Source organism: Elephantulus edwardii, unplaced genomic scaffold (assembly GCF_000299155.1).
Source record: "Elephantulus edwardii isolate Elephantulus edwardi_28Jun2011 unplaced genomic scaffold, EleEdw1.0 scaffold00083, whole genome shotgun sequence".
Taxonomy (NCBI): Eukaryota; Metazoa; Chordata; class Mammalia; order Macroscelidea; family Macroscelididae; genus Elephantulus; species Elephantulus edwardii.
The window spans coordinates 10,661,303-10,678,218 of NW_006399833.1; the positions used below are offsets into that span (position 1 = coordinate 10,661,303).

General features: G+C 40.9%; 1 protein-coding gene across 2 annotated transcripts in view; it reads right to left on the minus strand.

Annotated features, from left to right (window-relative positions):
• The window catches only part of DCX (doublecortin), a 184,191-nt gene extending 167,656 nt beyond the window's left edge, over positions 1-16,535 (minus strand). The window contains exons 1-3 of one of the 2 annotated variants that reach the window (XM_006889929.1): positions 16,505-16,535; positions 14,325-14,710; positions 3,633-3,973 (exon numbers count right to left, since the gene is read on the minus strand). In XM_006889929.1, coding sequence (XP_006889991.1) covers positions 3,633-3,973; positions 14,325-14,688 — 705 coding nt within the window. In that variant the 5' untranslated portion in view covers positions 14,689-14,710; positions 16,505-16,535. The remainder of the gene's footprint in view (positions 1-3,632; positions 3,974-14,324; positions 14,711-16,504) is intronic. The other variant, XM_006889928.1, reaches the window with a different exon arrangement.
• Positions 16,536-16,916: the final 381 nt, after the last annotated feature.

Consider the following 16,916-nt stretch of genomic DNA (forward strand, 5'->3'; position numbering starts at 1 on the left):
ACACTTGATTTGGTTGAATTAGGATCCAGTTAGAGCATAAACCGAACACAAGTGATGGCCTTGATTTCATGATTAAAATGTTCTGTAGCAAATGGTATTGGCCATCCTTTGTACTTTCCAACTTAGTGCCTGGTGCCACATTTAGCCAAAGGCAGGCATGGAATCTCATCCAAGAAAGTCCAAGCTATTGCAACACATGTGCCTTCAGTCTCCATAGAAGATCATATTGCCAAGTAGCAAGAATACCCACCAGTAATCAAAGTGACTGACAGGTGTTTACATTAGGGTTGTCATCACTAGAATTGGGAAATGGGCTAGGTTCCAAGGTTTTACTTGGGCATCAACTTTCTGTGTATATAGCACCTATTTTGTCATTAGTATATTTGTCCCTGTGCCCCAATTTTTTATATTTAATGTTCATACTACAACCATGCAACAATGTCTGACTTGTGGGTTAACTCACATATACTAATCTTACCATTGAGGTTAGACTAATTCCCAATCATTCAGCATCTTCTCAAATTCCATTTAAAAAAAGGTTGTGGCTAAATAAGTTTAGGAAACTCTGGGTTTAAAGTAAATGGGTTTCCTTTCTACAAGACTTCTTAGATCATTTAATATGCCAATGAGTACTGGAATCTCTAAGAAAGGCATATAATTTGCAGCATTTCTCAACCTTATTTAACCACAGAATCCTTTTTTAAAAGAGCTTCTAGGGGTGGGGCAGTGGAGACAGTTCCTAGAATATACTTTAGGGAAACATTTCTTTTCATTTCTGCCCTCTGTGATTTCTAAGTAAGTAACAGATAGGAGAAACCTTCTGGATAAAAAACATCGAAGCAAAGGACTTCTCAGAACAACTACCTGGACCATAGGAGGATCTCTTTATGGCACTTCATTTAGTCAATGAAAATTTATAACTTCATTTTATTAATGAGCACTAGAGCTCCCACAATGTAACAGGAACTTAATATTTACAAAACAACTTAAGAGTGCTTTGATTCTTCATAGGAAAGACATTTCCTTTTTCCCAGATGAAGTAATGTTTGAACTAAACTTTGAAAAATTACCTCCAGGGATGAGGATGTAGAGAGAGATATTTTAGATAAAAGGAACAGTAGGTACAGAGACATAGCGATCTGAAGATATTTTTCTGCTCTCCTGATCATTACTCTGAGGCATTCTTGTACACACCCACCATGTCATACTCATTTTTATAATATGGTCCCTAAAGAAACAGCAAACAATCCTTGAAGTTGTGGAGGGCTTGCCTTTTGGCCTAAACTGCTATAGGAGAGAAAAATCTACCAATCATGAACTGGTACTTACCTAGTAGACCAAGGTATCCTTTTATTAGGAGTTGTTGATGTTGTTAGGTGCTGTTGAGTCTAGTATGACTCATAACGATGCTATGAACAAAAGATCTGAACCCTGTTTTTCATTCCTCTAGTGTTCATAGGGTTTTTAAAGGTCTGTTACTTTATCAGGAGTAATAACCCCAAAATTAATCATAAAATACCAAGGTATGGACTATCTCCACCACAGGGTGGAAATTCCTTCTAAAATATGATGCAAAGGTGAAGCAGGGGCAAGAGAGCTAACATTTATTTACCATTTACTACGGACAAGTCCATTAACATTTATCATCTCAATGATGTATTATTATAAAATAGTTGTATTCATAATGTATTTTTACTTACAGGGTTTATAGGATGTTTTCATATCCTAATGCCATATGATCCTCACAGGAATGCTGTGAGCATGGGAATGGCAGTTATGATCAAACCCTTTGAATAGAAGAGTGTGAAGCTCAAGGAAATGAACTGATTAGCACAGAGTTGCATAGTAAGTAAGTGGCAGTTGTTGAAAAGTGGCAGTACCATGGCTATAAACCAAGTCTTTTATGTCCTTGAGTCGCATTTGTTTTGCATTGCTCCAAGAGGGCTAAAGTTCAAGGAAGTAAATTCCTACCCAATATAAAGAGAATCTTTCTCAAAATCAAGAGAGACTCAGCTATGGTAGCTGTTGCTATAGATCTAACTGGTGCAAAAACCTCTGGACCTAAAGGATGTGCTCTGTATACTTGCTTCTCCATTACTGGTGGTGAGGTTCTCTCGTGCTGCTGCTGGATCTGCTCAATTTAATGGCAAGACTAGCCAAGCCCCTTGCAGATAGTAGTAGGTTGACTTGTGAAATGGTTGTGAAGAATATATATGCCTGACTTAGGTAGGAGGGTAAATACCATAGCTTCTAGGATCATTTTAAACTCTAAGATCCAATGATTCTAAAATTCCTATGTCCTATTTCTCCCAGATAAAGTTTCCAATAAATAAGCTTGTTCCTAGGGAGCTTCTATTTATGATATACTTGGCATTCAAAATAGAGCCATTGAGGGATGCTTAAGAGTTGGAGGTTTTCCTAGCACCACAGGGAGAATCCACTAGTTTGGTACTAAAAGTACAAGTCGCACATAACCAGCACTTTTAGGTGTGGCTCAGATCACAAAATGATGATAGAAGACAGATATTTATTAAAATTGCAAAGTATGTAAGCTTGAGTCTGCCCTGACAATTATAATTGGAGTACATAGAGTATGCCAGGAATGATGGAAGGAGACACAGATCTACATTTGAGCACTCATCAGCCATTTGAATGTACAGTGAATCTTATTGCTTAAAATCTATATACATGAAAAAAAATCTATATACATGGTCAAACACCAAAGGTATTTTAAGAGGTGGCAAGTTTAAACTAACAGGAAGCCACACTTGTCTTCCCTAATAGGAGACCAAGATTCTCTGTAGGGCCAAAAGAACCAGCCACTTTTGCAATTCCTATGAAACATTTTTTTTTCATATATTTACATCTCTTTACGCTCAGGAAAATAGTGCATCTGTCTGATGGAGACGCCTGGCTGCATTCTTTCCCAGAGATTAATATAGGTAGTACTTTAGTAGCAAAACCAATGACATGAAGAACCTGATTTGGGAGAGGAAACAGATGGCAGCATCTTTCTTGGGCTAATTTTAGGATGCTGAAATAGTCTCTTTCTCCCACAAACCATTAGTGGAACCAAATTAAGGCTGCTGTATCACATGTAAATTGTGGTCTAGTGTGAGGCAAAGATAACAAATCAGGGATTTCAGTGCTTCCTCATATCTAACTCTGTTTCTAGAATAAGAATCCTTTTGATTTCTTTTCACCAAAAGGGATGCTAAACACTAAAGAAAGATGGCGCAAGAAGAAATGAGCAGGCTTATCTCATTTGTGGTCACTGGTACCAAAACACCAATAATATAATCATGGCAGTATCACGTAATAACAAAAGTCATATTAATGACAGTGTGTAAGACCTAACTTCTAACCTGTCTTTTCTTAGCAGATAAGGCAGCAGAGGCTAAGTAACCATTTTATTTGGTAAATCAGGAGTAGACTGGATTTCAAAGCCCAAGTCCTCTTCTAGTGCTTTGCTCCCCCAAAAGACCTTTCTTCCAAATGAAACCTATATCATGTTGGGATAATGAGATATCAAGGACGAGTCCCTTAATGACTAATGATACTGTAGGTACAAGATAGTAATCCAAAGACTTAGCACAAATGAGAAACAAGAGACATTCTGCAAAGACACCTACCTGTTTTCCGTCCAGAGTGTAGAGTTTTTTCACAACCCCGGTCTCTAGTTTGATGGCTTCAGTGATGTCAGTGAGGACTTGCTCAAAGGAGTGGGCCGTCTTCTTGTTCAGAAGCACTCGCACCGCCTTCCGGGGCTTCACCCCACTGCGGATAATGGTCACCAGCTTGGGGCGCACAAAGTCCTTATTCTCCCGGGCCTGGCCACTGTTGCTACTAGCCAGGGACTGAGGGGCTTTCATGTTGGCTGATGTCTTCACATTGACAGACCAGTTGGGGTTGACATTCTTGGTGTACTCCACCTTTTTAAAGAAGTTGTCTGAGGAACAGACATAGCTTTCTCCTAAGGGAGGAAGTAAGCAGGTCAGAGGATTAGTTAATAGCAAATGCATATGGACTAGGCTAACCAAATATCTACATATTGACATTGGGGAAGGACTTCTGGAGAACTAGTGAGAATATATATGTGGACATAATTCTTAATCAGACTCTCTAATAATCTGGCTTGTTTAAGATCAAATGATCTTGACATTTTCCCCGCATGAAATAGCTTATCTCTTTGAGGAATTCCATAAAGGTAAGAGTTCTAAGAACAATGGGCACATTTGAGAATAACCTAACATGTGGAGACCTTAAATTTAATATATTCTTAATAAGAATTAAAATGTTTATGGCAGTTTTGAGGATTTCAAATTTTTCTTATCATTTTAGATGTCTGTTAACTCCTTGGGACCATTATTGAAATTATTTTTAATATTTCTTAATGTTCCTGTCCTATGTTCCATCACTCCTTTCTTCTATTATAAACCATGGACAACTTTCAAATTTAATCCGTTTTATTCCAGACTAAAATTACCTAAATAACCTTGGGTATCAGATGTACAGTACAGATTTGAGAAAAAAAAAGAGAGAGAGAGAGAGAGAGAGGCTGTATTCTGCAAAAGATAGGTGGACAAGAAACTGAATATTGAAGTGTGTAAAATGGAGGCAAGGATTCTGAGGCTTCGTCTGACATACTTTGGACATGTTGTAAGGAGGGACCAGTCCTTGGAGAGGGACATCATGCTTGGGAGGGTGGAGGGACAGTGCAAGAGAGGAAGACCCTCGATGAGATAGAGTGATTCAATGACTATGGTAATAGGGAGTAGGTGTGCCAGAGACAGTAAAGTTGGCACAGGATAGAGCAAATTTCAGGGTTATTGTACATAGGGTCGCTTTGAGTTGCAAGTGACACGATGACACGTAAAAACCAACAACAAGGAGAGAGAGAGAGAGAGAGAGAGAGAGAGAGAGAGAGAGAGAGAGTTTGTGTGTATGTATATTTACATGCTCTAAACTGCTTACCTCTATAGCCAGGTAGAAAGACTAAATGGCATCACATACACACATTTACTTTTCTTTGCAAGCTTAACTCCTGCTTATAAATCAGTTACTAAACCTAACAGTCCACCAGGAACCTGAAAAATACCATTCCCTGTTTCCAACACTCACCTCTTATCTTTCTAGCCTTGCAAATGTTGCATGCTAGATCTGTGTATACAAAGATGTTTTCACCAGTCCCCACCCTTGGTTGCCACAAGTCATGATGTGAAGACGTAAGAACGTGTCATGTGATTGGTAGGCTGATTTCAAGGACTTAGTGTAATTGTTGCAGTTGCTTTGGGCTACAGCCAATAACTAATACAGAGAAAGAAACACAGGACCCAGAGGCAAAAGTAGAGTACTGACTATGTGGGACTAGAAGCGAGAGAAAATATGAAGAGTCGGAGTCTTAGGCTGGGGGAGAAAATATCAGAGAACTAGAATTTGTTGAGGAAAGCCCATTAGCTTCAAGGTAAGCATCCAGAGGTCGTGCTGCAGAAAACCAGTGTGATACACACCCAGAATAGTGAAATTCACTAAAAATCCACAAACATCGAGTTGATCCTGCATCACAGCAACCCTCCACTGCATTTCTGAACCAGGGGGTTCCAAAGCCAGACCTTTCTATTAGTAGCTCAACACCACCTACCATGCCACTAGGGCTCCCTCCTTAAGCAGTGCAAAGAAAGGATTTAAACACAATTCTAGACTGACAGCTCTTCTGCTCTTGGTCTCAGCGGGAGAACATCACAGAGATATTCAGAAACCCAGGACTGATAATTCACTCCCCTGGTAAATATTGATTGTTTTGCTGTAGCACCAAAATCCTCTAAGTCACGTTAATTAATGAATTTCTCAGTTACTACTAAAAGAAGATTGAGCCAGATTCTCAAGGGTACCTTTGAGTGCATTTGTCTGTCTGTGAAGGGGGAGGGTATGTGGCTGCCAAAGCTATTCTGTGCCCCAGCAGCTTCCAGTGTCATGTCTTGATGCAGTGTAGGGGTGGGTGGGCAAAGAATGGCTTGGAGGCAGGCACAGGCCCCCTCCTCTTCCCAGTATGCACATGCATAGTCAGGAATGAGATGGTTAAATGTTCTCTCTGTTGCCTCTAATTACCTGGATTGGAGAGGATTAGCCAGCAAGGGTTCCAGAGAAATCCAGATTTCCCTTGACTGGGTTTTTACTTTGCAAATTAACAGGATGAAAGAGCCCTTTCAATTCCTCTGACTTTTCACAGCCAGGATCTCTCATATCTTAGAAGGGTCCTTTGCCTTAGCACTTCACCAGATTCATAGGCACCTTGCAAGAGGTCACTGCCTTTAAGTCAGATGTTTTCCATAACTTGTCATGGGCTTTGACGCCCTGTCTGACAACTGGTGGTGTGGAAATGTGTGAGGTTATATATTTATGATTTCACTCATCTGCCGTCTTCTCTGGAGAGTCAGCTGTGTAGCTCTATTAGGGCTCTGGACATTTTTTTGTTGTTGTTGCTCCCATCTCTTAAACCTCTTAAGCCTCTGAACTATGAGTATGATTAATCACCCCAGATGAAAATGACCATGATGGCAAATAGCTAGAGTATCATATGACACCCAAGAACTTTCCAGAGGTCCCAGCCCTCAGGCAAATCTATGTTAAGCACCTTCAACGGTACATTTTAGCCACTCTACTCTCTCCTTTGGGCCCCAATACAGCAAGAATGGGGAGGGGGGGAAGCAGGTGATGGGATGTTGGTCAGAACTGGAGCCTGGTCCTGTCCCGAACACTTCCTAATTGTGAGCCTTGGACAAGTTACCTAACCACCCTTGGCTTCAGTTTGTTCTCTGTAAAATGGAGATGTCCTGGAGAGGGTGAAGCCAGAATGTTCCCTGGAGTCAAGGATTCTGAAGCTTCGTCTGACATACTTTGGGCATGTTGCAAGGAGGTCCTTGGAGAGGGACATCATGTTTGGGAGAGTGGAGGGACAGCGCAGGAGAGGAAGACCCTTGATGAGATGGATCGATTCTGTGAATGGAGTGGTGGGAATGAATGTGTTTGAGACGGCGAGGTTGGCACAGGATAGAATGGCATTTAGGGCTCTTGTACATAGGGTCACTATGAGTCGCAAATGACTCGATGGCACATAGCAACAACAATAGTATTTACCACACTGAGTTGTAAAGCACCAAAATCAGATGATGAAGAGAGTGGTAAGCTTATAAGTTATAATTAATGTTATAAAAGAAATTCCATATGACCCAGCTATTCCACTACTTGGAATATACCCTGAGAAAATGAGAACTGAGGCACAGATTTGTATACCAATGTTCATAGCAGTGTTATTCACCATCACAAGAACATGGAAACAGCCCAAATGTCCAACCACAAATGAATGGATTGAGAAATTATGGTACATTCATTCACACAATGTAATACTATGCAGCATGCAGGAGCAATGATTTTACAAATTATTACCTAACTTGGGAGGAACTGGAGAGCATTATGCTGAGTGAACTAATTCAGTCCCACAGGGACAAATATTGCATAAAATCACTATTGCAGAATCAGTATAAGGATCCAAGAGTGGTAGTAGAGGTTGGAAGCAGAGGGATGAGGATGTGCATGGGGAAAGGGCGATTGATCATGGGGTTGTACTGTTTGATGGATGGGGGAGGAGTGAGGGAAATGAAAAGAGTTTGTTCTTGAAAACAATGTATTCGAATTTTGTAAATAAACTAGTAGAAAATCTTAAAAAAAAAAGAAAGAAAATGTCAAAGTGAAAAGCCACAGGAGTTTGTAAACCTGCACTAAAAATGTAAAAGGTACTATGGACATTTAAAAAATAATATACAGGTGGGGGATAAAGATGGCAGTTTAAATCACTGGGGGAAAAACAAACACACAAAAGAAGTCCGTCCAAACCCTAGAATATAATAGTTGTTACTATGTACCACAGAGTCAGAACTAGCCCATAGCTGACCCACTAAAGGATTTTCAGAGGCAGTTAATTGCACAGGAGGAAATTTCCCATCCTTCTCCAGAGGAGCAGCTAATGGACTGCAACTGCATGTCTTTGGGATTGCAGCACAGCTTCTTACCGCTAGGCCATTAGAGTTCCCTAGAATATGTTGTTGTTATGTACTATTAAGTTGGAAAGGACCCATTGACTAGATTGCCCATCTTTCTCCTGTGGAGCAGCTGGTATATTCCAAATGCATGCCTTTGGGGGTTGCAGTGCAGCTTCTTACCTCCAGGCCACAAGAGCTCCCTCACAGAATATAGTAAGCACTAATAAATAGATAGTGCTCTCTATTGACCTACTGATAAAAAAAAAATAAGGTATTCCAAAGGCATGTGTTTAAAATCCACCAAGCGCTTTATGGACAAAATATGGGCAATCCCCTCCCATGCAGTTTACAGCTTCTGAAAACCTATTGGATGTCAGCGACAATTTAGTACATAAATAAATTCCACTTCTTAATTAATAATAGATTCTAGCTCTCATTCTTCTTACAGGAATTTCGGTAGCCTAGTGAATAGGGAAATGTATTACCAACCCAAAGTTGAGCGGTTTGAATCCACTATTTGCTCCCAGAAGAAAAATGGGCAATCCTCCCATGTGATTTACGGTCTCTGAAAATCCACTGGGGTGTGAGTTTTGAGTCGGTTCCCACTTGACAGCTCTGTGTGTGTGTGTGTGTGTGTGTGTGTGAGAGAGAGAGAGAGAGAGAGAAACAGAGACAGAGAGAGACAGAGACAGAGATAAATCATTCTTTTTAAAGGGAACTCTGATGGCATAGTTAAAATTATAATTTGGAGAAGTAGAAATTAAAACGTGATAGGAAGTGTAGCTAGAGAAAGGCGGGAGAATGAGCTGAAATAAAAGAACAAAAAGGGGTAGGTGAAGTTGAAGCAAAGAGAAAGGAGAAATGCCAGCCATGTCAGAACTGAATCATGAGTATAATGTGAGTATGAGTTCCACGCCTCAGAGGTACACAGTTCAAGTCCACAAGCTAGCTGCTCCAAGGGAGAAAGATGGGCAATCTCCTCCCTTGCAATTTACTGTCTCTGAAAATCTGTTGGAGCTCAGCTATGAGTTGGTTGCAACTCAGCAATACACAACAGCAACACAGCTGATGTCATTGCTGAAGTCCATTGAGGGCAAGGTAAGTATGCTAGTTGAGAGCAGCAATTCAGGATCTACAAAGGTCTGATTTAAACTTCTAACCAGGCATTTACAAACTGTGTCACGTCAGATAATTCACTTTCTGTGAACTTGTGTTTTCTCTCTACATTGAAGGAATTGTACTAGGTGAACTCTGAGATGTCTCAGCCCTATAAAGCTATAAAAAGACATTTTCTTCTCCTTTACAATCCCAGTAGGCTTTCAGAAACAGTAGAACAATGCTGTTATGTTAATTACAGGTTCAAGAAATGATGCTAATCACTGAGGACCCTCTACTTTGCATACTGGAAAGACATGGAATGTGCTGCTTTTCTAGTCTAAGGCTTCCTTGTTGTGATCTGGCAAGCATCTGGTGCCAGAGCTTAGTGTTTCCTGTACGTCTGGCTGCCTGGCACTTGATGCTGGGTGAGGCATGTTGCACCTTTACACAGCTGGGTTCCCATCCTACCACTGCTTCCAGAGGCCATTTTCCGCCTGCCCACTTGGAGCCTGCAGGAGAAGCTGGTCTCATAGCCAAGCAAGGTGACAATTCTGTAGAATTGACAACTAGCTTTGGGGCAAAGGGGGAAGGAAATGAAGTCATGGAAGACCAGCTGTAAGAGCTGGAAGCGAATTAGCTGTGAGCCTGAGATGATCTAATGTCTACCTCCCTTCAGTTTCAGGAAAGCTCCATTTTCAGGAGGCATTAAACATATTTACATCTTCTCAGTGCAGAAGCACTTCTCCCTGGGCTTCCTCCTCTTCTGAAGGGTGTCCTGACTCAAGAAGATAAATATCAAAAGCCTTTTCATTTTATTATTGTACCTAGGTACAATGCATCTCTCCCAGGTATCGTAAAATTCTCTTCTTTGTGCGGACTTCAATAGTTAGAGGGCAAATTTGTGAGAAGGTGGGTTTATCTCATTGGAACAAATGAATTATAATAGAGGAACTGGTTCATAGTGTCATGGTATAACTCAGATTTTCCAAGACCACCCTAGGTGGAAATAGTCTGTCTCAGTCTACTTACTAATGTTCAAACCTATCTCAGCATGGTTTCAGAGAAGCTAGTTAGTCATAAATATCACTCCTCCAATTAATCTGAGGACTTGCATACAAGGAAATGGGTAAAGGAAATAGAGTACAAAGGGAAGGAGGAGGATTCTAAGACTAAGCAAAAAAAATGGGAGAGGATCATGAAAAGATTTTATGTATTGACCTACAAAAAATACATTAGGGCTACATCTTCTATGGCCTCATTAAGGCCTTAAGTGTTCCCAGGGAGTTGTAGTAAACCTAACATCAATCATCTGACTTTAGTCTGAAACACTTTCCTTGCTACTGTTCAGTATGCAGCAGCAGACACCAGATTAGAGACGGTAGACAAAGGAGGGCAACAAGCCCAGAGTGACTATTAACTGATTGCTTTTTCCTTTTCACTTAATTGTAGGCAAAAGATTCATTAATATGGTCATTTGAAAACATAGTATGTTCTATGCTCTACTGGTAAGGAAAAAAAAGCAAAAATAAGGATTTCTGTATTCCTAGGGATTCTCATCACTGAAGTTAACAGAAGGGGACCATTAAGATCCCTAATCCAATACTTCCAAAGTCTAGGTGCTCATAGGAATTAATTGGGGATATTTGTCAAAATGTAGATTAATGGGTCTTAGCACTGGGTGTTAGGATTCAATAGGTCTGTGGTGTGGCCCAAGAATCTGCATTTTTCTAAGGTTCTGAAAGGCAATTAGATTTGGGAATTATTGCTCATTCTAACCTTTTATGAACATCATCATGGTCATCATTATTACCACACTCATAGCATAATTTTTTTATCTTTTTGTCATTTACATATTTATGAGCCATTTTTATTCCTATAACCCTCCTAGGAAATAGAGAAGCAAAATTTTACAAGTCTTATTTTACAGCTACGAAATGGAAAATATTCATATGAGGAGCAGAAAAATATACATACAATGTCATACTGTTCAGCAATAAAAAGGATACATGAGATAATATGGGTAAACCTTGAATACCTTATGCTAAATAAAGACAGTCACAAAGGCCCACATATTGCATGGTTTCATCAATATTGAATGTCTGGAAAAGGAAAACTGAAGAGAAGCAAAGTAGGTCGGTGGTTGCATAAGGCTGACGAGGTTGGGGGAAAATAGGGAATGAGAGAGTATGGATTTCCTTGGGTGGTAAAAAATGACCTAAAATTATATGTTAGTGATGGTTTCCTCACTTTGTGAATTTTTGAAAAATCATTAAATGGGTAAATTTTATGATGTGCAAACTATACCTTAAAATTCCTTAAAATAAAGATAATATTAATCACAGTGATGTTAAATGCAAACTCATGGTCATCTAGTGAAGCAGGTATACAGTATGGCAACTCATACAGTAAGTTGTTCTTGTTGTTGTTGATTGCCTTCGAGTCGAGCACGACTTATAGAGACCCTATGAACAAAAGGCCCTCTACAACTATCGACATTTATCAAAATTCAGAGAGTTTCCGGATGCTAAGTACTTTATATACATTGCTATATTTAATTCTCAAATTCGTTATCCCCTCTAGAAAGATGAAAAACTGAGGCTTAGAGACACTAATTTCCCCAAGGTCAGATAAATGAGCAAGTTGGAAACATTGGATTTGAACTGTTTTTCCCATCATCTAACTCTTCTTAGTTGAGAACACAATGCCCTTGATTCTGTACCAGGATGTTTCCAAGATTTTTCAATTTGAAGCCTCACAAAAAGTAACTTGTATAAATTTTTGATCTTTCATTGAACCTTTTCCAAAAATGAACAAAAAAAGTAAAGGGAATCTTCCCTCTTTAAATATATTGAATATTTCTGAAAGGACAAAATAAAAGATCTATTTTTTTTTCTAACCTCCTCACCCCTCGGCCCATTTCTGTATGGCTTTTTAGTCATTAGAAAATTTGTCACATATCTCAACACTATTCCAAAGATGCATCTTTGCATTTCCTAGATTGAATGGATACTATTCAGGACAGAGAGGGACACTTAGAGGCCATTGTAGCTAGTATTTGTAGAAGAATGATAAACAAATGCAACTGAACCTCAATTACTCTAGATAGTACAGGATTCACCAGAATCCGGGATTTAACCCTGCTCTTTGGAGTGGAATATGATGGGCATCCAATCTGGCAGGCTTAGAACAATTTAAGGGAAAAGCTGTAGGGTTCGGGTTGTTGGGTTTTTGTTTTGGGGGTTGTTTTGTTGTTGTTTTTTTTTAAAATTACATTATATTAGCACTATTGAACTAAGATTGCTTATCAGCACATATTCCTCTAACACACAGAGAGAAAAATAAATATCAGTGGCTTATCCTTGAGCGGGACATGTGAAACAGGGATTTGAGTGGAAAAATCTGTGCATAACACCTCTCTTATGTTAGACACAAGAACATTATAATCCCTATTCCTAATACAATGCCAGAATTTTGTCTCAGCATCCTTTGTGGCCTTCAAATGATCACAGTTATTGTAAATTAGGACATATCTGGGGACTTGGGTTGCTTTGTTTGTGAAAGTTATTATCCAGAAATCCCTCAGTTCAACGGAGGTATGGATTTAAAGGTGACAAAAGTACATACACTCAATTTATTACTTTGCTGGACAGCTCCCTCAATTTTGCTTTAAGCTCTTCATGTTTGCCCTCTTATTTTAAAGATTTGAGCTAAAATGGCCAATCTTTCAATAATCAGGAAAGGCCTAGGGTTAACCTCTTCCTGGCCACCTAGTACAAAATCAAATAGCCTGAGATTCCTTGGCCATTGTTCTTCAAGTTCGGCTATATAGACAAACCTTGGATTTGAACTCTGGCACCCAGATAAGGACACTGTCACTTACAAGTAACTCGCCTATTTGTGAAACTTGGCCTATTTGCGAAACTACAGCTGCCTGAGACTTGTACCTTAATATAAGGAAAACTATGTATTTTCTCTTTTGTCTAAGAACACAAGAATCCTAGGAACAGTGAAGCAGAGGCTGGGCACTCCCACACCAAGGCATTTCATGTGCTGCTGCTTTTTCCTTGTTGATCAGGTTTACAATGTGTTTTCCTGACAAAGCTGCCTGCTCTAAGCTTCACCTTTCTTTGCCCAGGGAATGGAAGGAGCCGGAGGGAGCACTGGAGGAGGGAAGGCTGGAGAGTGGGGGAAGGGTTTGGGGAACACTGTCATTATCACCACTCCTTGAAGCCATCTTTTAAAAGCGTTGTGGTAGGTTCAAATGATCCCACATGTTATATATACCTGCCAATTTAAAAATGGAAGCGGAGGGGGATGGGGGGGAAGTGCCCTCATCATTGTAAGGATGTGTTCTCAGATTCGTTTTCTAAATGATCGCAAAGGAGACCTTACAACTGAGCAGTCTGGGTAAGAGGGTGGTTTTCCCCTATTTTCTGGTGAGTACGCAGGTTGTCTGGATTTTCAGCAATCTTGTTAGAAAATATAGTCACAAAACCACAATCTAGAGAGGATTTGAAGGGATTTAGGTACAGTGAGTCAGTTCCTATTCTAATAGGAATGGTCTTTATTAAAATACCAGACATATCTCCAGCTTTCTTTGGTATTCCTCTCAATGACCTCAGCCTTAGGGACACACCCTGAAGTGGGCTTTTTAGAAGCAACAGCTGAGCAATGACCACTTACCTAAAAGTGTAATCCTCTGTGAATATGTCCAGGAAGTCCTGCTTTTAGGGTGCATATTTTCAATGAGTTGCAATTCACCAAATAGTCTTTTAGCAGTTCAAAGTTAACTTGTGTATAAAACCTTCTTTCTGATAACCCAACCAACCTTCCTTCTTTGTTACACCCCTAAGGATTGCATGGTCTGCCTCCATAATGCTGCTCAGAGTTAATTAAAAGCCATATCCAGAGTACGCATCCTAATTCATATTTTCCTTTGTATATGCAAGCAGTGAACTGCATTGCCTTATCACCACCACTTACACCTTAACCCCAGCCAGCAGACTGAGGACCTTAAGGGAGGTGGAGAGTGGCTCTGTCAATGCCTTTTAAAATGAGAAGCCGGAGCATTTATCCAGTGTTTTGACAAATACACTTTCCAATTTCTTTCCTAGAAATCCAATAAACAGAACCGGTAGCCAGGGGTGCCACCTCCCACCAAGGACCACCACCCACCCCTTGAATTACCTTCTTCCAGTTCGTCCATGCTTCCGATCTTCCTGGATCCATCAATGGTGTAAATGTAACGTACTCCCTGAGGCAGGTTGATGTTGTCAGACAGAGATCGAGTCAGGTCAGCCAGCAAGGCGTCAAAGCTGCGGAAACGGTCAGAGGACACAGCGTACACAATCCCCTTGAAGTAGCGGTCCCCATTGCGGTAGAAACGTACCTTCTTGGCTTTCTTCTCATTGCTCAGTGCCTGCAAGGTTCTGGTTCGGTAGAAGCTACAGTGGGCGCTGTGAGTGGGACTGGGCAGCCCATTCATCCTTGAGCCTCTCATGTTCCTGGATGCCTTATCTCTCTCGTCAAAGTGTCCAAAATCAAGTTCCATATTTTGGTGGAACCTCGAAGACCTATGTGTTGGAAAACGGGTTGAGGGATAAAAAAGAGAGGCAAAGAAAAAGGGGGTGAAAAGAGAAAGGCTTTTAAATATTAGCCAGATCCAGATCAGCAATCTGCCGCCTGTGAAAAGAACTGGTTGAAAAAGCCCATGACCCATCTGCTGCTTGCCACTGACCTGCAGGAATATTGATCTTAATAGAGGAGAAGGAGGGGCGGGGCGGGGCGGGTAGGGGTGCTGGTGGTTGTGGGGGTGGGGGGTGAGCGATAGAGAGGGAGGCACTCTTGGCACTATTCCAAGCAGAAGGGAGGAGGGATTTTGGAATAGCTTAAAATCCTGGGACTTACTGACAGAGGCTCCTAGCAAATTGTAACTTCGGGCTAAATGCATTAAAACTGGCATCTGTTTCCTCACACATGCCCACATGACTAACAGTTGTAAATGAATCCATAGCCTGACAAAATTCCCCTTGAACAGACCAGAAGGAGCTAGCCAAGGTTAGCATCTCGGACTTAGGAAGCAGCCTATGCAGCCCAGTACAATGCCTATGAAGGGGAGCGTTTTAATTTTATTCCAAACGCTCTTTCCTACTCTAATGTGTGCATCCCCTCCCCCCAGAATAAACTAGGATTCTTGTTTAAAGGGACAGCCTCCAGGGAATAGCCAGAGTCTTTGTGCTATTCATCAAACCCTTTCCTCTCCAAGCTGGTGCAGCTATTCAACATTTATAAGAAATATACAGGAGGAGAAAAAAGGTTTAGAAAACCCAGTTAGTTAATATTATCTTGTTGGTTTTCTTCTTCCATTTGGTCATAAAATATTTTTCCTTTTTCCTCTTCTCTTATTCGTTTCTCTTTTCTTTCTTCCCTTATTTTCTTTTCACCCCCAGGTGCCTCATCACCTCGCTAGCACTGCAGCCCTACCCCTCAATAGAATAATTTAATTGTTGAAAGATTCCCAAATGAGTCCCTGAATAGCATCTGAGGCCTTTAGAAACAAGCACACCTTTCATTGTTCTGTGTTTCTATCCTGACTGAAGAGACATTTTGCCCTCACGGCAGGCAATTCACCCTCAACTTGCCTATTGCCCAGGTGTGTTAGCAGAGGCAAAAGATGGTCATCTTGCACGTTCTGCTGTCCCATCTCCACTAATGAACAACAACAAAATTATAGTATGAAATAAAATACAACCAAAGACACCCCCACCCCCCCACCCCCCGCAAAGCCAGTGAACATGGTGACAGCGTAAGAACCCAATTATGAATATGCATCTCACAGATGGGGATAAAAGCAGTCACAAAGCCAGTAGGGCTCAGCTGCTATACACTACTACATGTAGACCTTTGTAAAGGACCTGGAGGGCAGAAGGAAAAAAAAGGGGGGGGGGCTGGTACCTAGCAGATTTGCTAGGCTCAGTCTCTCTTTTCTTCCAATGTCACCATGACCTGTGCTGAGCTCAGCATTGTCTCTGTCAGACAACCTGCAGTGGTAAAAGATACCACCTCCTCACGACAAGTAGCAAGCATTTCCCCAGGCATGCTAGTACCACTCTGCTTTGCTTTGCGATCAAGGATGCTATTATGCTAAATCAACAACACATTGAAAACAAAGAAGTATCAAACTCACTTTTCCAAAGGAAAATCCCAGGTAGAGGCTTAGGGCAAAATCCAATTGAATAAAGCAAAAAAGAAGAGCGAGAAAGGCATTCACTGAGAGGGAGAGAGAATGAGAACTAGCTTTGCCTTGTGCTTTTCCCGTTTGACATCTGTTACATTCTGCCTGAAAATCACTCGAAAGCCCCACTCACCGGTTCTCTGCTGGTTGGGTGGAGATGCTGAGAGAAAGAAAACCAATCTCTCTATGCCTTTGTTGTCTGAGCTCCAAGCAAGAAATTCCTGCCAGGGTGGATAGATGCCTTCTAGGTCCTAGTGCCTTGTCCAGCTACTCCCCCATAAGGCAGGCTTAGTGAATCCTCCCCACCCACCCTCCTATGATTAATTACAGGCTTTTTTTTTCATGTCACAGGCTGCATTAACAGCTAGAAAGGTTTCATTTATAACCAACAGGAAATTGCAGGGTAGCAAAAAGATTGCACAGGCAAGTTCAGAAAGCTCTAATGAGCAATGTGTTACCCCTTTCTTTAAGAGAATTGGAAATTTCACTTGGCCAAAACCTTAGCCTAATCTGTCTAGGGAACTCAGGTAGCCTACCTGGCTTCT